At 41.7% G+C, this 21,141-nt stretch overlaps 3 protein-coding genes across 3 annotated transcripts; 2 read left to right on the forward strand and 1 right to left on the reverse strand.

Moving 5' to 3' along the window:
* The first annotated feature begins 12,134 nt into the window (after positions 1 to 12,134).
* LOC123842327 (histone H2B type 1-A-like) lies at positions 12,135 to 12,518 on the forward strand. Its single transcript, XM_045871684.1, has one exon. The coding sequence runs from the start codon at positions 12,135 to 12,137 to the stop codon at positions 12,516 to 12,518; it is 384 nt and encodes a 127-aa protein (XP_045727640.1).
* A 2,675-nt stretch (positions 12,519 to 15,193) lies between these two features.
* LOC123842329 (histone H2B type 1-A) lies at positions 15,194 to 15,607 on the reverse strand. The gene has a single exon (XM_045871686.3). The coding sequence runs from the start codon at positions 15,575 to 15,577 to the stop codon at positions 15,194 to 15,196; it is 384 nt and encodes a 127-aa protein (XP_045727642.1). The 5' UTR covers positions 15,578 to 15,607.
* A 289-nt stretch (positions 15,608 to 15,896) lies between these two features.
* LOC123837170 (histone H2A type 1-H) lies at positions 15,897 to 16,292 on the forward strand. Its single transcript, XM_045866089.2, has one exon. The coding sequence runs from the start codon at positions 15,897 to 15,899 to the stop codon at positions 16,290 to 16,292; it is 396 nt and encodes a 131-aa protein (XP_045722045.2).
* The last annotated feature ends 4,849 nt before the right edge of the window (positions 16,293 to 21,141 follow it).

A 21,141-nucleotide genomic window follows, 5' to 3' on the forward strand; every position in this document is an offset into this window, starting at 1 on the left:
GGATTTGCAGCCTGGGAAAAAGTCTTCAACTTAGGAAAGTCTGTAACAGGAATAATGAGCAGATTTTATTTCCTCTCTATTTTCTCTATTGCAGAGAAAAGGAGTTCTTCTCATGATCTGGCCTCCCTCCTCTCAGGAAACATGTTGGGGTTTGAAGCCAAAGAACAAGTGAGTGTTAAAAGTATTCTTTTGCCTCTCCTTGTTCTCTCATTGTGCGTTTCACTTAGGCGTCGCTCTCAAATGTATGGTTTTGTCAACCTTAGAAGTGAAACAGCCAGTTATTTTATCAGAAAAAAATGGCTTTATTTGGGAATAGCAGAGGAATTGCAATTTGGGACACACGGGCTGTGGCAAACCATGGGCAATTCCAGAGATCAGAGGAGAGGAACATCCCTGGGTAGAGAAAAGGCGGAGGGTGGAAGGGGCTGCTTTAAAGGAGAGCCCATTGGAGGAAAGTGAGAGTTCAGGGTGGTGACAGTTTCTCATTGGCTGAGTTGTAGAATTTTCTTATTGGCTGAGCTTGTTGCTGGGCAAGGAGAAAGTCTTCCTTTCTTCTGCAGGAGTAGTAAAGTATGCTTCTTCCTGTTGGGAATGCAATGGAGCAGAAGAGATAAAACATCAGAGTTCCCCCTTCTTGCCTCCTGCCTCCATTTTTAAATGAGGTTTCATTTACCCAGTTTCATAGTTTAGACAGGGTTGTGCTGGTAAATGTTTAATGACTGGCTCTATGAGAAAAATAAGCACACACACACACACATATATAAAAATAAAATTCATGATACTGCTTGAAGGTTGATGCAAAAATTTCCATTAAATATTTCTTTATATAGTTTTAGAAATAAGTTTTAAGTTAAAATGCTTCCTTGATTTTCAGGTTAGACATATAACTTCATATGAATTGCTATTTCTTGCAAAGTCTACTATCCATTTTTACAAATCAAACTACAAATAACTGCTTTTGACTACCATCCATTTCATCACAGAAGTCATTCACACCACTGACCAATGAGTTTAGTGCTGGCATAAATGTTGGTTATTTTCTATTATTTCTTTTTTAAAAGTTTCACCAAATCAGAAAAATTTATGTCAGAATATTACTCAGATGTCAGTAACATGAGCAACTACCTTGCTGAATCAGATAGTTTTTGAATACTGGAGGAATATTTTTAAAATATTTTGGGCTACTTACAGTGTAATAACTACAAATACGTCCCACTTTTTTTTAAGGTTTTATTTATTTATTTGAAAGAAAGGGTGAGCAAGCGAGAGAGAGCACAAGCCATGGGGAGAGGCAGAGGGAGAGGGAGAAGCAGACTCCCCACTGATCAGGGAGCCTGATGCGAGGCCCTATCCCAGAACCCCAAGGTCATGACCTGAGCTGAAGGCAGACGCTTAACCAACTGAGCCACCCAGGCCCCTACATCCCACTTTTAAGTTTATCCACACTTTCTTCAAGATGTTCTAGATAGAAGTTACTGTATTTTTCTATCGGTTTACAGAAACTGGGATTTTTTTTTTTAAGTTTCCAGCAGAAATAGGAGACATCTGACCAAGAATGTATCATCAGAGAACTGTATTCAAAAGTCATTAGAAATAATCTATTCTCTGTGTAACCGTGTTACCTATACAATATATAATTAGTCTTATTCGTTTCAATTTTCCATTTCAGAATATGCTTATTTTCCTTTCAAATTAATTTTATTTCTTGAACCTGTGAAACATTAACATGGCTCACATTTCCCTCTTTTTTACACAAAAGTAGCACTTGATACACAATTTTTTTCCTTCTTTCTTCACTTCACAATGTATCATGGAGCTCTTTCTGTACCAGCACAAGAAGACGGGATCCCAACCAGGTGAGAGTTCATCCACCTGATGCCCAGCAAGCCAATAAAAACTGACATGAAGCTTTTGCAGTGAAGGAAGATATTTTTTGATTGGTGTGATGCCCAACCCGGAGAACAGGGAGTCAATGCTCAAAAGCCCTGAACTGCCCAATGGCTTATAAGCAGGGGTTTTAAAGGGTGAAAATTCAGGGTAAGGGTGTCAGGGTCTTGGATCAATGTCTTGATTCATTAGGGATTAGGCCAGCTGAAATATTTCCTTTCTTGATCATTTTGTCCCTTTTGGCATCTTCCTTTCTGGTTTTGGTGTGATTGTAGGGAGGTGGTCGTCCTGCTTCAGGGGCCTGGTCCTTGCGCTTTAGGGACTGGATCCGGGGAACATTCTTGGCAGATTGCTGTGGTGATGTCATAGCTAGAGGTCAAGGGCAGAAGTTCTATATCCTGTGACTTATTAAGCAGCAAACTATTCTTATTTTTTCTTGCAAATATGGCACATGATGTTTGTTATCTCAGGCAGAACAGCATCCCACAGACTTTGGGGGGAGGCAACTTTATGTTTTTCCTGAGGCAATTTTACGGGTTTTTACAGGGCTACATGACTCTGGTCAGAGGCAGCTAGGAGCCATACGTCTAAATTGTGGGGTCTCTGGGGCTTGCATACCCAGTTTCAAGATGATTCTCATTCATTTTTTATGGCTCCCCAGGTGCTCTAGTGTGAGTCTTGTCCTGGAAATTATTCATCCTTTCCCCTATGATGGACATTAACACTATTTTCAATATTTTATTTCTAATAATGCTACATGAGCAACTTTGTACATCTTTGTTACTTCAGGTGTGTGGAATTGTATTTTCAGGGCAGATTCTTAGAAGTGGAATTCCTGGGTCCAAGGTTAAGGCGTATGTTTTAGAGTTTACTAAATGTCCCCACTATATGTATTACATTGTTTTACACTCCCATCAGCAATGTGTAAGCGTGCCCATTTCTCCTCAGCATTGTCAACTTGGGTGGGTTGTGGGATTTTTGACCTTCTGATAGGAAGAAATGGATATTATCTATATAGTTTTAATTTGCCCTTTACTTTGATTATAAATGAACTTTTTTTCCTATTTAAGGGCTATTTGCTTTGTTTCTTTTCCCCCCATGAACTTTCTTTTCATCTAAGTAAATAAGAATAAGCTGAATTGGTCATCTTTAGGATGTTACATCATTCTGTCCACAAGTATGGAATGCTGTCTTATTTATTCAAGTCTACATTTGAGTCTTTGGGGGATGTTTAAAGTTTTTTTTTTTTTCAATATAGGTTTTGCATGCAGACATACATCATTTTATTGTGCTTCACTTTATTACACTTCACAGTTACTGTGGGTTTTGTTTTTTTTTTTTTTTTACAAATTGAAGGTTTGTGGCAACCCTGTGTGGAGCGCATCTATTGACGCCATTTTTCTTTTTTCTTTTTTTTTTTTTTAATTTTTTTATTCTTATGTTAATCCCCATACATTACATCATTAGTTTTAGATGTAGCATTCCATGGTTCATTGTTTGTGCATAACACCCAGTGCTCCATGCAGAATGTGCCCTCCTCAATACCCATCACCAGGCTAACCCATCCTCCCACCCCCCTCCCCTCTAGAACCCTCTGTTTTTCAGAGTCCATCATCTCTCATGGTTCATCTCCCCCTCCGATTTCCCCCCCTTCATTCTTCCCCTCCCGCTACCTTCTTCTTCTTCTTTTTTTTCTTAACATATGGCGCCATTTTTCTAATAGCATTTGCTCACTTTGTGTCTCCATTTTGGTAATTTTTGCAATTTTGAAAACATTTTCTTTATCATTATATTCGTTATGGTGATCTGTGATCAGGGATTACAACTCGCTAGATGCTCAGATAATGGTTAGCATTTTTTAGAAATAAAGTATTTTTTTAATTAAGGTACATTCATGGTTTTTTTAAGCCATAATGCCACCTATTAGAAAAGAAAAGTTTCCCGTAAATTTTCTGTATTTTCCTTCCTCTGCGTTCAACCACCTCAGCATTCTAATCTTAGCTTGGAGACCAAAGCAAGAGTAGTTTCTTTTTTCTTAACACCCAGTGTTTTCTTTAGGAACGTCAGGCGTAGCTTCAGACTCTGCATGAGTGCTTTCTGCTTCAACCATTTACCTTAAAGCATTTGAATGGGTTCAATGCCTCAGATTCCTCTCTCTCCCACTCTGATTTTCACCTCTCTTTGAATGAAACATAAGGATTAAGAGCAAAGACATCAGTATTGTTACAAAAGAGGAGGGGCAGAATTAAGGGGAGATGCATTAATTTTCTGTTATGCTAGCATATGGGGGGCGGAACTTTCCACCGGCAGAGTTAGTTTTGGCTTTGATTTGTCCGACATGGTCTCTTGCAAGTGACAGAAATCAAACTGAAATAGTATTTTTTTAAAGGGCCAAAAGTGGAGGGGAGATTTAGTGCTAAGTAGACTGGGGCAGCTCAACATTTAAGGGCCTTTGGAACAAGGACGGTGGCCAAGATTGGGTGTAAATGCGCTCTCTCTCTTCCCCACCCCAAACGTCCCAACCCCAGTTTTCTTGTTCCCTTGCATTTCACTTCTTTTCTCAGTCTTTTCAAAGAGCCAGGAGACCTTCCTCAGCAGCTCCAGAGTCTTATTCAGCGTCTTTCTCATAAAGAAAGAAAAGTGTGTTTAAGGGGCAGAGCTGAAAATCTCGGAAAGTTCTTTCATTGGCTCCGCTCAGGCTGCGTTCCCATCTTTTGGGGCGAGGTGGGGGGGGCGGATAGCTGTGGCCCAGGAGAGTAGTTCTACTGGCTGTAAGGCTGGGGGATGGGCACTTCTGTTCTGGCACCGATTGTCCCAGCATTTTTCAAGTCAGTGTTCTACCCCGCCTTGAAATTAATTTAGTGGGCACCTAGAGCATTTTTTTTAAATGAGAAAGGTTAGAACAGGATTAAAATCTAATGACAAAGTTTCCAGTAAAACCCGTTCTCACAGAGTGATTTGCAGGAAAGTTATCAAGCAAACATAATTAAATGGGTTGATTTATGGAAATGCATATTGTTCTTGGGAATCTGGCCACAGCTCGATCTTTGAAATTGGGTGCACGGCTCTGAAAAAGAGCCTTTGATGTTTGGTTTGCTGTTGTGTTCTTTTCCCAGAAGTGCGTATTACTCGCTGGGCTCTACTAACGGGAGACTTGACTCGCGCGTGCCTCTGTGGTGGTGGCCCTTGGTGTTCCTGGGTGATGGACAGGCCGCCGGCCCCGCACAGCGCCGGCCTCGCCGCGGCCGGGTTGTTGGCCAGCTCCTGAACCCACCGTCATGCCGGCAGGCTCGCCGCTCGCCCGCCCCGGAGGAAGCACAGCGCACCTTGCTGTCAGCCCTGCCCACTTGCTTCCCACCTGCAAAAACAGAGGGAACAGAAATAAGAGCACTTAAGGCACAACTGAAGGGAAGGGTCCTCCGGCAACTTCACTGGGGGATGTTCTGATTGGCTGAGGTCGCCTAGGCATCTGTCCAACCAGAGAGTCCAACGGGCCGTCCTGTTTTTACGTATATTCTCTTATTATCGTTCGTCCAATCAGACCTGGTTATTTCAAACCTCATTTGAATACACGGACTATAAATGAACCCCTTCCACCAAGTCCCTGAAAGGCGTCAGCCTTAGAGGGCAGCTTGTGTTCCTCTTGATTGTCTAAGGGGTTTTCCTGAGTCTCTAGGGAAGGCGATGAGAAATGCGAGGACCGCAAACAGGAGTTTTATTTGTTGGGCGAGATCCTAAAGCAACTTTGCCCTAAAGTTCAGCGATGGTAGTGGGGCATCGGTTCTCCTGGGGAACCCGGGCAGCTGGGGGAGGCATGCTTCTTCTGCTACCCTGGGGTCGTGTTGGGCACTCTCACCGGAAGCAAAGGCTTGCTTCAGACCTTGACGTTCTTTCATCAAATGGGTGTTTCCTGTGTGATGACCATCAAGGACACCAGATGCAAGTGAGCACTAATAAACACTCGATAATTTTATTTTGAAATGTCCTATAAATGAAATTTATAATTTCATGAAATTTAAATTCCTCAGAGGTGCATCCAGGTTGTTGCATATATCGGTATCTTTTCTTTTTATTGCTCGGTAGTATTACATGGTAGGGATAAATAACAGCTGGTTTAACATTCACCTTTTAAAGGACATTCTAGTTTGGCTGTTATAGAATAAACAAAACAAAAATAAACCACCCAAACCCTGCAGTGAACATAGATGTCTTTGTGTAAACGTCAGTTTTCATTTCACTGGTATGAATGCTCAGTACTGGGAGTACGGGATCATATGGTAAACATACGCTTTGCATTTTAAGAAACTGCCAAGACATTTTCCGAAGTGATTATACCATTTTGTTTTCTCACCAACGATGTATGAGACATGGAATTTCTCTACATTTATGCCAGCATTCAATGTTGTCACTATTTTTTATTTTAGTTGCCTGATAGATATATATTGATATCCCATCAGTCTTAATTTGCATTTCCCTAATGGTTATTAATGTTAATGTTTATTAATTTCTGTGAAATGTCTCTTTGTGAGTTTTGCCCATTTTTTAATGGGATAATTTGGGGGTTTTTTACTATTGAGTTTGGAAAAGTCTTTATATATTATAAATATAAGTTTCTGTCATATTTATAGTTCGTAAATATTTTCCTTAAGTCTGTAGTTTGTCGTTTTAATCTTCTTTACAGGACTTTCACAAAACAAACATTTTTACTTTTGATGAAATTTACCAATTTTTTTTCTCTCCTGGATGGTTTTGGTATGTTTAAGAACTTTTTGCGTAGCTCTAGATCCCAAAGATTTTTCTCTTTCTTTCTAAAAGGTTTACAGTTTTACATTTTACATTTAAATCTACCATCAGTTTTGAGCAAATTTTTGTGAAAGGTGTAGGGCTTAGGTTGAGTTTCCTACTTTTGCCTATTGGTCTAGCATCATTTGTTGAAAAGATTATTCTTCCTCCCTTAAATTTCTTTTTCATCAGTGTCAAAAACTAGCTGGCCTTACCTGTGTAGGACTATTTGTGGGTTCCCTGTTTTGGTCCATTGATCTATTTATCTATCTCTTTCCTATTACTACACAGTCTTGATTACCATATTATAAAATATGTCTTAAAACTGGGGAGAGTGATTCCTCCCACTTTATTCTTTCTTTTCAAAATTGTTTGATATTATAGTTCCTTCACATTTCAGTTATTAAGTTTTAGGAGTTCTGGTTTTGTTTTGTTTTGTTTTTTGTGGAGTCCTTCTGATTTTCCACATGGACAATCCCATCATCTTCAAATAGAAGGAGATTTATTTCCTATTTTCAAATCCATATGCCTTTAATTTCTTTTTCTTGCTTTATTGTGCTATGAAGGACTTCAGAAGTTGAATGTAATGGTGATAATGAATATCTTTGCCTTGTTCCTGATCTTACGGGGAAGCATTGACTCTCTCTTCATTAGTATGATATCTGTAGGGTATTTGTAGATGTCCTTTATCAGACTCAGGAAGTTCTCTTCTATTCCTACTCTGTTGAGAGTTTTTAATCAGGAAAGGATAGTGAATTTTGTCAAACATTTTCTCTGCATTCATTACTATGATCATAGTTTTCTTCTTTATACTGTTAATGTAGATTACACTGATTGATTTTGAATATTGAACCTGTCTTGCATTCCCTGATCTTTATACTTTATTGGATTTGACGTGCTATTATTGTTTCTTTTCTATGTTCGTAAGGGATATTGGTCTGAAGTTTTATTTTGTACTGTTTTTATGTTATATGATTTTAGTATTGGGCTAATTTTAGAATCAACTTCAGTTGGGAAGTGTGTTCTTTCATTTTCTGGAAGAGACTGTGTAAAATCAGTGCTATTTCTTCTTTAAACATTTGGTAGAATTCTTTACTGAAACCATCTGGGTCTACAGATTTTATTTGAGTGAAAGTTTTTTACTATTTCCATTTCTTTAAAAGTTATAAGAGTATTCCATTTTTCTTCTTTATCTCAGATGAATCTTTCTAATTTGTGGCTGCTTGCAGTGTTCCCTTATTATCATTTTAATGGTCTGTTATATCCTGTTTTATTTCTGAGATTGGTAATTTCTCTCTTTTATTATCAGTCTTGGTAGAGTTTCTCAATTGTATTGATTTTTCTAAGACATTCTGTTGCCACGGTTTTTCTATTGTTTTTCTGTTTTTAATCTCATTGAGTTCTCTTCTTCCTTTTTTTTTTTTTTTGATTGACTGATTTTAAAGAAAGCAAAAGTGGGAGGGGCAGAAGGAGAAGGAGAGAGAAACTCAAGCAGACTCCATGCTGAGCGTGGAGCCCAACTCGGGGCTGGATCTCCTGACTCTGAGATCACGACCCAAGCCAAAACCAGGAGTCAGATACTCAACTGATTGTGCCACCCAGGTGCCCCGAGTTCTTTTCTTATCTTTCTTCCTTTTTGCATTGAACTTATTTTGCTCTTCTTTTTCTATATCTTCATGTGGAAGTTTGTAGTAATGATTTGAGAACTCTCTCCTTTCTGATACAAACATTTAGTGCTAGATTTCCCTCTCAGCATGATTTCAATTGCATCCTACAAAAATTTTTAAGTGAACTTTATTTTGAGATAACTGTAGATTCGCATGCAGTTGTAAAAAAAATATTACAGATACCATGTAGCATTTACTCCATTTCTCCAAAAGGTACATATTGCAAAACTTAGTACAATATCACCACCAGGATGTTGACATTGATATAATCAATATAGAATACTTCCATCACAGCAAGGATCCCTCATGTTTCCTTTTTATAGCACAGACACTTCTCTGCCAACCACACTCCCTCTTGACTCTTGGGTCACTAATACAGTTTCTGTTTCTTTATGTCATTTCAAGAACGTTATGTAAATTGAATTATATAGGAGGTAATCTTTTGGGATTGTTTTTTAAAAAATAGACTTTGTGGGCACCTGGGTGGCTCAGTCGGTTAAGCATCTGCCTTTGGCTCAGGTCCATCCCAGGGTCCTGGGATGGAGCCCCGCATCAGGCTCCCTGCTCAGCAGAGAGTCTGCTTCTCCCTCTACCCCTCCCCCCTGCTCGTGATCTCTCTCTCTCTCACACGCTCTTTCTCTCTCTTAAATAAATAAAAACTTTAAAAAAAATAAAAAATAGACTTTATTTTAAAAAGCAGTTTCAAGTTGACAGAAAAATTGGGCAGAAAGTACATATACCCCATATACCTCCTCTGCCTCTATGTTAGTGTGGTACATTTGTCACATCAATGAATCTCTGTTGGTACATTATTATTAATGAAAATCCATAATTTACATTAAGGTTCACTCTGTGTTGTGCAGTTAGTTCTGTGGGTTTTGACAAATGCATAATGTCATGTGCCCACGATATAGTATTATAGAGAATGGTTTCCTTGTCTTAAAAATCCTCTGTGCTTCATCTCTTCTTCCCTGCCCCCTCCTACACCAAAGCCTGACAACCACTGATCTTTCTTATTGTTCTTATAGTTTTGCCTTTCCCAGGATGTTATTAGACTCATGCAGTATGTCATCTTTTCAGACTGGCTTCTTTCACTTAACAGTATGCTTTTAAGATTCCTACTGCCTTTTCATGGCTTGATAGCTCATTTCTTTTTATCACTGAATAATACTTCCTTGTATGGATGTACCATAGTTTATTTATCCAGTCATCTATTGAACTGAATTGTGAATAAAACTGCTATAAATATTTGGGAAATATATATATATGTGTGTGTGTGTATATATATATGATAGATATATGATATATATCTGTATATATATATCTCATATATATGATAGATAGATAGATAGATAGATAGATAGATAGATAGATAGATAATTGCTGGATCAAATAGTAGGCTAACATTTACTTTTATAAGCAACTGTGTCTTTCAAAGTGGCTGTACCATTTTTCACTACAACCAGCAATAAACAATAGTTTTCTGTTACTTCAGCTCCTAGCTAGCATTTGGTGGTGTCAGTGTTTTGGATTTTGGTCATTCAAGTAGGTGTGTAGTGGCATCTCATTGTGATTTTAATTTGAAATTACCTAATGACATAGGATATTGAACACCTTTTCATGTGTTCATTTGCCATCTGTATATCTTTTTTGGTGAAATGTCCATTTATGTTTTTCATACATTTTTTAAATGGATTGTTGAGTAGTTTTTTAGTGTTGAGTTTTGGGAGTTCTTTATATATCTTAGATACTAGTCCTTTGTAAGATATGTGCTTTGAAGCTATTTTCTTTGAGTCTATAGCTTGTCTTTGCATCCTCTTAAAAGAGAGGGTATTAGTTTCTTATGGCTGCTATAACAAATTATCACAAACTGGGGGGTTTAAAACAGAAATTTATTCTTGTATAGTTTTGGCAAGGAGAATCAAGTTAATCAAGTGTTAACAGAACTGCTTCTTTCTGGATGCTCAGAGAGAGAATTTGTCCCACGTTTCCCTCCTGGTTTCTGGTGGCTTCCAGGAATCTTTAGTGTTTCTTGGTTTGTAGCCATATCACTTCCAGTCTCTGCCTTCGACTTTCACATGATCTTCCCTTCTCTGTGTCTTCTCTTGGGTCTCTTATAAGGACACTTATTATTGGATTTAGGCCCTACCTGGGCCCTTAAGATGATATAAGATCCTAAATTGCCCAGAAAGAACACAGATAGCAGCCTAGAATCTAAGCAGAACCTGAATGGTTGGGATTAAGGAGAATCAGAAGAAAGGTGTTAGGACTGAAATGACATATCATGTAGGATTTAATTTCTCTGTGATAACAAAGGTAGAGGAGATTCATCTGAGGAATCCCAAATTTTGCTGCCAGATTTTAAAGAGAAAACTGTCAGTGATCTAATAATATTGTTATATTCCAGTGAATGCAACAAATTTAGTTCTTATGTCCAGCATTGTGTTATTTGGTGCCATTCTTATATGATGGTCATATATTATTGGTTGATTAACATACTAATGAGTTTAGTTGGACTGTGTAAGAAAGTATAGCTTAGGATGGGAAGAGAGATGTCAGTTTTATTTCTACTAGGTAGAAAGTAAAATGTGGTCCAGTTCTGATAAATTTCAGGATTTTAAAGGACCCATGGGGCAAGAGAAGAAACCGTAAGTGACAGACCAGCCTATCTCACTGCCCTCTTATGGATTCTAGCAGCAGAGGGTGGGATTGGGTTGATGACCCCATGGAATAGAGTCACAATGTTCTGATGATCCACAAAGTCTCAAAAGGCCAGCCATACCCCTTGTTTGGTGCTAAGTTTGTTGTTGTCACAACAGCCCTAATCTAAGTTTGCTCTTTTCCCAAGGAGAATGGCACATCCGCCCCCAAGAGTCTGCTAGATGGTTGCTCTATCTACTCTGCAGGACTAAAAAAGTTCCATTGTAAAAATTACTGCGCATTAAGGTGAACTGCTTCAGAGGCCTCAGTCACCTTTAATTAGGTAATTTTCAGCGTCCTGTTAAGAGTTGTGGTCAATTAAATCCTTATTTGTTGCGGGTGAATCTGTTACTGTTCTTTATAACTTTTTTATAAATCTTAAGTTCTTTCTCAGAAAATGTGAGTGGCTATGAAAAGAGCATTTGGTTCAGTTTGGGTTTGTTTTCACTCCCTAAGCTTTACTGCTTGTGAGGTGTTACTTGCACTGGACTTTGTGGTGGTGGCTCTGCGCGATGGTGACGCGGCCCAGCAGCTTGTTGAGCTCCTCGTCGTTGCGGATGGCCAGCTGCAGGTGGCGCGGGATGATGCGCGTCTTCTTGTTGTCGCGCGCCGCGTTGCCCGCCAGCTCCAGGATCTCGGCCGTCAGGTACTCGAGCACGGCCGCCAGGTAGACGGGCGCGCCGGCGCCCACCCGCTCGGCGTAGTTGCCCTTGCGGAGCAGGCGGTGCACGCGGCCCACCGGGAACTGCAGGCCGGCCCGCGACGAGCGCGTCTTGGCCTTGGCGCGCGCCTTGCCGCCTTGCTTGCCGCGTCTGGACATAGCTTGAGAACAGATGTGTAATAACGGAGAAAATTTCCGTTGGGTCAGGTGCCCGGCCTTTATATAGTCTAATGGTAGGTTGTGAATTGCTATTTGATTGGCTGATAGTCTACCAATGAGAGAACATTCCTGGAATCACCTCATTTACAAACACGCCACTACCCATTGCCCAATCAGATGTTGGCTGCCGAACACGTCATTGAGCGCTGTGCCTATAAATACCACACTTGGCCTTCTCAAGTGCGGGTTGTTGGCCACATTGGAGCTGTTTGCCAGCCATGCCAGAGCTGACCTCAAAGGGCACTACTATTTCCAAGAAAGGTTTTAAAAAAGCTGTAACCAAAGCTCAGAAGAAAGAAGGGAAGAAGCGGAAGAGATGCCGTAAAGAGAGCTACTCCATTTACATCTACAAGGTGCTGAAGCAGGTGCACCCCGACACCGGCATCTCGTCCAAGGCCATGAGCATCATGAATTCCTTTGTTACTGACATCTTCGAGCGCATCGCGGGCGAGGCGTCCCGCTTGACGCATTACAACAAGCAGTCGACCATCACGTCGCGGGAGATCCAGACGGCCGTGCGCCTGCTGCTGCCCGGGGAGCTGGCCAAGCACGCCGTGTCCGAGGGCACCAAGGCCGTCACCAAGTACACCAGCTCCAAGTAAAACGACTCCAGGCACCAGACAAACTTTATAACCCAAAGGCTCTTTTAAGAGCCACCCACATTTCCCAAAAGACTGTAGGCTCTTAGTTGTAATATATGTGGGTAGGTCTTCTGATCTCGGGTTGTGATCCGACGGTCCTGGGATCGAGCCCCACATCAGGCTCCTTGCTCAGCGGGGGGCCTGCTTCTCTCTCTCCCTCTGCCTGAGGCTCCCCCTGCTTGTGCTCTCTGACAAAATCTTTAAGATAAATAAGTGATATGATAGGTCACATGAAAAAACAATGTGCATTTATCATTTGTGCAGTGACTTATGAACTGAAGATCCAGCACTGAAGTTTGTAATTGATGCAACTATTCACTATTGAAATTTGTACTGCGTTGTTGGTATTGGCGTTATTTAACCGAACTGTCATAACTGAAATTCACTTATATCAAAACCGTGCAGTGTGAGATTTGTCTCTAGAAGTAAGCGCCCCACTAAAGAAGCTAGGAAAAATAAAAATAAGGTGAGTCAGTGGAAGGTGAAAAGTTAAATAATGAAAAACTTGGAAAAAAAACACTTAGGAAAAAGAGAAATGGCAAAACCGTTTTTAAGCTTTTTCATTACAGTAAAACTAATAAATGCAAAAGTAAAGAAATAGCAAATAAATACATTTTAAAAAATAAAAGATTAGCCAGTAACTGATGGGGTTTGCAAGAAAACAAACACAAATTTAGGGATAATAAAGAATTTATAGTTACAAACAGTGGAGATAAAATCACTAGATACCAATTTGCTTATCTCTAAAAGGTAACTTTAAATGATTTTCTTGTAAGATATAATTTACCAAAACTTATTACAAATTATTAGCAAATCTAAACAAAAGTTTCATAAAAGAATAGGGAAAATGGCCAAAGAATTGTCAACGGAAGAAGTTTGAAAAGAGGAATTTTACCAAAGTTTTCAAGAAAAGAGAATTCCAATGTATTCAGTTTCAGGTATTAAAAAGACAGTTATTTTCTAGGGGTGCCTGGGTCACTCAGTCCGTGGAGAGCATCTGACTCTTGGTTTCAGTTCAGGTCGTGATCTCAGGATTGTGGGATGGAGCTCCACACTCAGCGGGGAGTCTTCTTGGGATTCTCTCTCTCCCTCTCCCTCTGCACCCCTCCCCCCTACTCTCTCTCTCTAAAAAAAAAAAAGGAAAAGGGACAAGAAAGTCCTCAGGGAAGGCTTTTCTTGCTCTCAGGGGCTCAGTGAAATAGACTGTCTCTTCCTGCCTTTACTTCCTCCCATCTGCATGAACACTTGGAACTGTGGCCAGCATGAGGGTAAAGTCGGTGTGGAGAAGAGCTGAGGCAATCAGGGCAATGAGCCAGGACTCTGATCATCCCACTCCTGGAGTTTCTCTGCCTTTGGGCATCCTGATTAGTGTTATTACTGATTGTATCAGCTCATTCATTTGGTACTTCCTGTTATTTGCAGCCAAAACATAATCTGAAGTAAAACCCGCGTCAGGCTTGGCACGATCAGGTGGTACTAAAGTTTATTTAATGCAAATATATATACATTTCTAAATCATAAAAAAGTGCTTTAAATTAAGTTGAGGATTCCAGCTAAATCACAGGTTTACTGGAAGTAATTTGATCCCTTTCTTTTGTCGTTGAATTCAGTCGTACATGGACTTCAATACTTGGGTCTCTTCTCTAAGAGTCCAGATGACGCAGTAATACAGAACACAAACACCGACAGAACAAGTGATCATAAGGTGTAGAAAAGCAATGTAAAAAGGGAAGAGATTCAGTTAAAGTTACTGTTTACCAGCAGATTGTGGTTAGCCAGGTTAGTTCCAATATGAAATACCTCATGGTGACATTTACACATTCCAGGGTCAACATGCTCTCTACAAATAATGGGCTACAAACCTGTAACATAGAAGACCTCAAGCCAAGAGACAGCACCTCAAACTGCAGCTTGAGGGCAGCTAGGCTAGTGTATAGGACAAATTCTTTCATGCACATCAGTAAACAGGAAGCAAAACACATTCTCCAGGCCACACTTCCCTAGGGTCCCAAGAGCTCTCCACAGCTTCAGGCCCTTATCTTCTAATAGGGAGGATTTTTGCAAAAGGCCGAGTAGCTCAGTTGGTTAACCATCTGCCTTCTGCTTAGGTCATGATCCCAGGGTCCTGGGATCCAGCCCTGCCTCAGGCTGTTTGGCCTTGTGCTTGTCCCTGTCTGCCCTGCTGTGCTAAAATAAAATTTTTAAACAAAACCCTGCTGCATCCCTTGTGAGCCTGGTCTCCCCAACCCCATCCACATGTACAGATTACAAATGCTTTTCAAACTCGCTTACAGCATTGCTCGTATGGAGACACTCAGGGATCCCATGAAAAATACTGGTAGCCCTAGAATGTAATGTGAATCTCGGCCCGTTGGGGACAGTACTTAATCGGCTTCAGTTGCAAATAGTTCCACACCACTGTCGGGCCCTAATCTGGCTGAACAAGTCTCACTATTCAAATAGAACTAGCACCTACTTTTACCTGTTTCAGAAACAAGATTTTTGAATTCTCAGCTGGGCACAATCTAGGGACTGTGCCCTGTCAGCAGAGAGCCCACAGCCCTTCTTCAGGAAATGTAAGTGGCTCTTAAAAGAGCCTTTGGGTTAGATTAACTGAGGACGCTTACTTGGCAAGCTCACTTGGAGCTGGTGTACTTGGTGACAGCCTTGGTGCCCTCGGACACGGCGTGCTTGGCCAGCTCCCCGGGCAACAGCAGGCGCACGGCCGTCTGGATCTCCCGCGACGTGATGGTCGAGCGCTTGTTGTAATGCGCCAAGCGGGACGCCTCGCCCGCGATGCGCTCGAAGATGTCAGTAACAAAGGAATTCATGATGCTCATGGCCTTGGACGAGATGCCAGTGTCGGGGTGCACCTGCTTCAGCACCTTGTAGATGTAAATGGAGTAGCTCTCTTTACGGCATCTCTTCCGCTTCTTCCCTTCTTTTTTCTGAGTTTTGGTTACAGCTTTTTTGAAACCTTTCTTGGAAATGGTCGTGCCCTTCGACGTCAGCTCCGGCATGATGAGTGTACAGCTCTATAGCGTTACAGCTCTCCAGTTACAGCTCTAGCGGCTCCAAGCAGCCCCAAGCAAGCGAAGAGCACTGAAGCCTGGCGAGAGCAGTATTTATAGGCACAGCCCTGAAGTGACACATCGAGCAGACACCATCTGATTGGTTAATGGGTGGTGGCGTGAATGTAAATGAGGTGATTCTGGCCGGGCTTTCTGATTGGCTAGACGGCCATCAGCCAATCAGATAGCAAATCACAACCTACTGTCAGGCTATAAATAGGCCTAGTAGCGTCTTTAGCTGCTGTAGTTTCCCGCAGTGCGCTCAGTTATGTCCGGGCGCGGGAAGCAGGGTGGCAAAGCACGCGCTAAAGCGAGATCCAGGTCGTCTAGAGCTGGCTTGCAGTTCCCGGTGGGCCGAATCCACCGCCTGCTCCGTAAGGGCCACTACTCGGAGCGGGTCGGCGCCGGCGCGCCCGTGTACCTGGCGGCCGTGCTGGAGTACCTGACGGCCGAGATCCTGGAGCTGGCGGGCAACGCGGCGCGCGACAACAAGAAGACGCGCATCATCCCGCGCCACCTGCAGCTGGCCATCCGCAACGACGAGGAGCTCAACAAGCTGCTGGGCCGCGTCACCATCGCGCAGGGCGGCGTCCTGCCCAACATCCAGGCCGTGCTGCTGCCCAAGAAGACCGAGAGCCACCACCACAAAGTCCAGAGCAAGTAATTTCCAAGCCCTGAATCCCAGTGAGTGACCTGAACGTTTGGAGAAGAAAAACCAAAGGCTCTTTTCAGAGCCACTCAAATGATCACTGAAGGCTGTGCATAAGCTACCATATATGTGAGGTGTTTACCTATATGTACGTGTACCATGAATCTCGGTAAAAATCCAGCACTCCAAAACGACCTTTGGTTCTACTAACGGGTTCTTTCGAGTTTTCAAGCTGTTAAGGCTGAACAAGCCTTCCTGGTAAGTGGTCAGCTAGGAAGGTTTTTCTGAGAGCGCAGGGGGAGGGCCAGAGAGAAGGAGGGAGAATCTGAAGCAGTCTCCATGCTCAGTGCATCCCATTGCAGACTTTGATCTCACCACCCCTAATATGACCTGAGTGGAAGTCCAGAGTGCTTCACCTAACCGACTGAGCCACCCAGGCGTCCCAGACAGCAAAGTGTTTAGTCACCACGTACCGGAGTCAGTGGGAGGAGGAACTGCAATTACGCTATCATTACAACCACCACTTTGTCTCTGAGCCAATGTGAACAAGTCATTTATTTTTTTAGAGAGGGCACTCGTGAGAGAGCGTGGAGGAGGGGCAGAGGGAGAGTGAGAATCCCAACCAAGCTCCACACTCAGCTTGAGCCCCACCTGGGCTTGATCTCTGGACCCTGATATCATGACCTGAGCTGAAATCGAGTCCCACACTTAACCCACTGAGCCACCCAGGCGCCCCTAAACAGGCAACTTTAGTGCTAATATTTTATTGAGTTAAGGACTATACTTTTTTTTTTTTTAAGATTTTTATTTATTTGACAGAGAGACAGAGGGAACACAAGCAGAGGGAGTGGGAGAGGGAGAAGCAGGCTTCCCGCTGAGCAGGGAGCCCAATGTGGGGCTCGATCCCAGAACTCTGGGATCATGACCTGAGCCGGAGGCAGACGCTCAACCACTGAGCCACCCAGGTGCCCTGAGTTAAGAGCTATACTTAAGTGATGATTAGATAAGACCAAACAGGAGGGGGCGCCTGGCTTGCAACTCTTGATCTCAAGGTTGTGAGTTCCAGTCCCATGTTGGGTGTAGAGATTACTTAAAATCTTAAAGAAAAAAAGAAAAAGAAAGAACAAACAGGAGAGATGTAATCTTGTAGCTTTTGATTTAACTGGTGACAGTCCTATCACACAGTCCAGCAAGATTGCCTGGTTTTCTTAAAGTATCTTCCGAAAAGGAATTTCCTTTCAAATATGCTCGTATTTATTCAGTATCCTGAAATCTTTAGACAATATATGAGAAAACCAAAAGTTAGCAAGTTAATCTTAAAATTTAGGGCATATGTGAATATTTGATTCGTGTGGTTTCACACACATGCTTAATAAAAAGGACTAGAATAGTTTCTTAAAATACAGAACAACATATCTCAAAACCAAGTTTGGTGTATCATGTGTGATGGAGAGAACTAGTGTCAGTCTCATAAGAGGCAGGAATATGACAAGAATGTCTATCATAATTATTTGAAATCATTAAGAAATTTTGGCCACGCTTTTCAAAAATTTTGACAAAATAGTTTCAGTTGATTTGTTTGTGTTGTGAACACCAAGAAAAATTGGAAAACAAATGAACATTTAGTTAGCCTGTCAAATACAAAATTACAAAATATTCAGTAGTCCACCTTATCTAAAAGAAAAAATCTCATTGGTTTTCAAAAAAAAAAAAAGCAAGCCATTCCAGACACTTGAGATCTACACATAGGATATGTGTAGAAATAGATATGAAGAAAGGTATGAAGTTCTATAAGAAGTTAAAAGATGAGAATTAAGTACATAATATGTTGATTAGGGAAAATTGGATTATGAAAGAGTTAACCCGCTCTTGAATTAATGTACATAAATACCAATTAAGGCATGTAATTGGGGAGGGGCACAAAAGGAAGGAAAAATTTTGAAGACTAAAAAATTGCACAGATATACTGAACAAAATTAGATAATGTTTAGAACATAGCAATTAAATTTTTTAATGTGAAATTTTAAAATCAAGGAAGAATAATGCTATACACAAGTGATTGTCTAAATGAGGGATATGTGAAAAATCTAAACAGAAAAATTCTAAATAATTTAAATAGATACACCTCCATCAAGGAGGTAGAGTTTAAGTCCCCAGCCTTGCCAAAGCACAGAGTATGGAAAGGCAGGGGAGATAGGAAGTGACTTTATAGTAGAGAAATCTAACAAACACTGTCTCAGCCAGGTGATCAATGTTCACAGCATCAGTGATAAGCCACGTGGAAAACATGGGCCTTTAATATGGTATGTTGAGAAGGGCATGTCACTTCTTTGGTCTTCCTCCCAACAACCCCATACTTCCAATCAAACTATGAGGAAAATATCAGGCAAATCCAAGTTGAGGAGCATTTTACAAATTATTTGACTATAAATCCTCAAAATTATGAAAGTCATAAAAAATTCTGACAAGGAATTCTGATGAGGAATTTCCTCATCAAGGAAATTCTGACAACTGCCATAGCCCAGAGGTGGCTAAGTAGACATGACCACTAAATGTCATATATTATGGATTGGATCCTAGAACAGGAAAAAAACAAAACAAAACATTAGGTAAAACCTATTGAAATCCAGTTTAGAGTTCAGTTCACTGAGATGTACCAATGTTAGCTCCTTGCTTGTGAGAAATGCACAAATATTGACAATAGGAGAAACTGGGTGAGGAGGATACAGGAACTCTATCTTGACAACTTTTCTGTAAATCTAAAATTATTCCAAGTTAGAAAGCTTACTGAAAAGAACAAAACAAAATAAACTTACTAAACAAACAAACCCAAATCAAAACAAAACAAAACAAAAAAACAGGGAAGAGTTCTAAATGCAAAAACGAACAGATGAAATACAACTCTTCACACCAGATCCTTTATAGCTAATTGGAATAGACTTTTGGCTTCTCAAGTGCCCTCTCTGTCACTGGTCTTTCCCCCAGCCCACACTGATGTGGGAAACAAAGACAGAAGAAAAATTATTAGATTTCCTTACTGTCTACAGCCCACTGACAAGTCCTTGAAACAGGCAGAGGGACGTTTCTCTAGGGACTCAACTGCCTCGATGTTAATACTTTGCTAAGGGCAAAAGGCAATCTGAGCCTGAACTCACCACCCCCCAAACCAGGATCCTTTAGGTCTACTTTAACATATAAAAATTCCTTTAGAAATTTCCTTTATCTCTATCCCCCAAGATACGTGTTGGCAATCATCCCCCAAACGTATGACCCCCAAGCATATACATCTGAAGGCTCTTGTGACTAAGGTTTTATTAGACGGTAATAAATGACCTTTTCCCAACAACATCTAGACCCCTCAAGGTCCTGGAAACCTTGCTTCCAAAGTTCCTTAGAGACTTAATGCTATCCCTAACTGCCTCCCAACTTGAAAGTATATAATGGGCCACTCCTCATGACCCCAGTACAGCTCTTTCTGCCCAGGGGTCCTGTCCCGTGCTTTAATAAAATCACCTTTTTGCACCAAAGACGTCTCAAGAATTCTTTCTTGGCCGTCAGCTTCAAACCCTAGTGTCTTTCCTACATCCTGTTCCCAGGATCTGTCCATGTCCCCCAGATGACAATGGGTTGCCCAATAACAATGTCTTGTCCCACAACTTGGTTCAGCACGGATATCAGCATCCTGTACCAGGTATTAGGGGCTGAATGGAGATTCTTGGCTTTCATTCTTTGCAGTGAATGTGGCCAGGTCAGACCCTTGGAAGATGGGGGCCTAGATGGCCTCTCTCATTCCCAGCTCCCTGAGAATTTACTGCACTTTATAGAGTTCCAGGTTCCCAGGTTCCCGCATGGCCCTCATTGAGCCAAACCTCCCTATAGGCTAGAATAATTCAATCTATTTGGGAGTGAGTACTTTGACCCCCTGAGCCCCGTGCAGGCACTGCCAGAGGGCAGGGTGTATTGTGATGCTCATCATCTCTGCCTCCAGCCTGGTCAGAGAAATGCTACGGCCCTCATATCCCATAGCCACACCAACCATGCAAGGACACTTGCCCTGGCCTTCTGCTGGAACTTGGCAGCTAAGTCAGTAAGCTCAGTGGGAAAAAAGAGGAGGCGGGCACCTGGCTGGCTCAGTTGGTAGAGCATGCAACTCTTGATCTCGGTCATGGGTTCAAGCCCCATGCTGGGCACAGAGGCTACTTTAAAAAAAAATAGCTCAGTGCGAGTATATTCTCTCATCATGACTGATGTGGAAATATTGGGGTTCAGAGCCGATGGCCAAGAAAGAATTCTTGAGATTTTCAGTGCAAAAAGGTGTTTTTTTATTATAGCATGGAACAGGACCTGTGGGCAGAAAGAACGGCACTGGGGGCCTGATGGGTGACTGATTATATCTTTGGAGTTGGGGGAGGTAAAGAGAGAGGGAAGTTTCTAAAAGGACTTTCATATGTTAAAGAAGACTCACAGGGTCCTGAAGGCCTTGCTATTGTCAAGCTAAGGTTGTTTTTCCCTCTAGCAGAACATTAAGGTGAAGACAGTTGGGAGTTTCCTGGAGGAATGTTCTACTCTGCCTGCCTCAAGTATTTGTCAATGGGCTGTGCTTTTGTTTTCCTTTGTATTAGGGTCCAAGCATTCACCATCAATCACCACACCTCCTCCTCTTCCCTCTCCTCGCCTTCCCAGGGATTCCACCCTTTAGCATCCCAACCAGGCTTTGTCACAAGCTCTCTGACCTTGATCTGCAGCGGATTGCGCCCTCCTCGTTTTGCACAACAGCATGCTAAGGCCTCCAGCACTGTCCTGCTCACCTGCCAGCCCCGAAGCCTGCAGACTAGGGGCAACTGCACGTCCTTCTCTAACCTCA

This window comes from Mirounga angustirostris, unplaced genomic scaffold (assembly GCF_029215605.1).
Source record: "Mirounga angustirostris isolate CCGP_5_RB_7025 unplaced genomic scaffold, mMirAng1.0.hap1 SCAF_8, whole genome shotgun sequence".
NCBI classification, from domain to species: Eukaryota; Metazoa; Chordata; class Mammalia; order Carnivora; family Phocidae; genus Mirounga; species Mirounga angustirostris.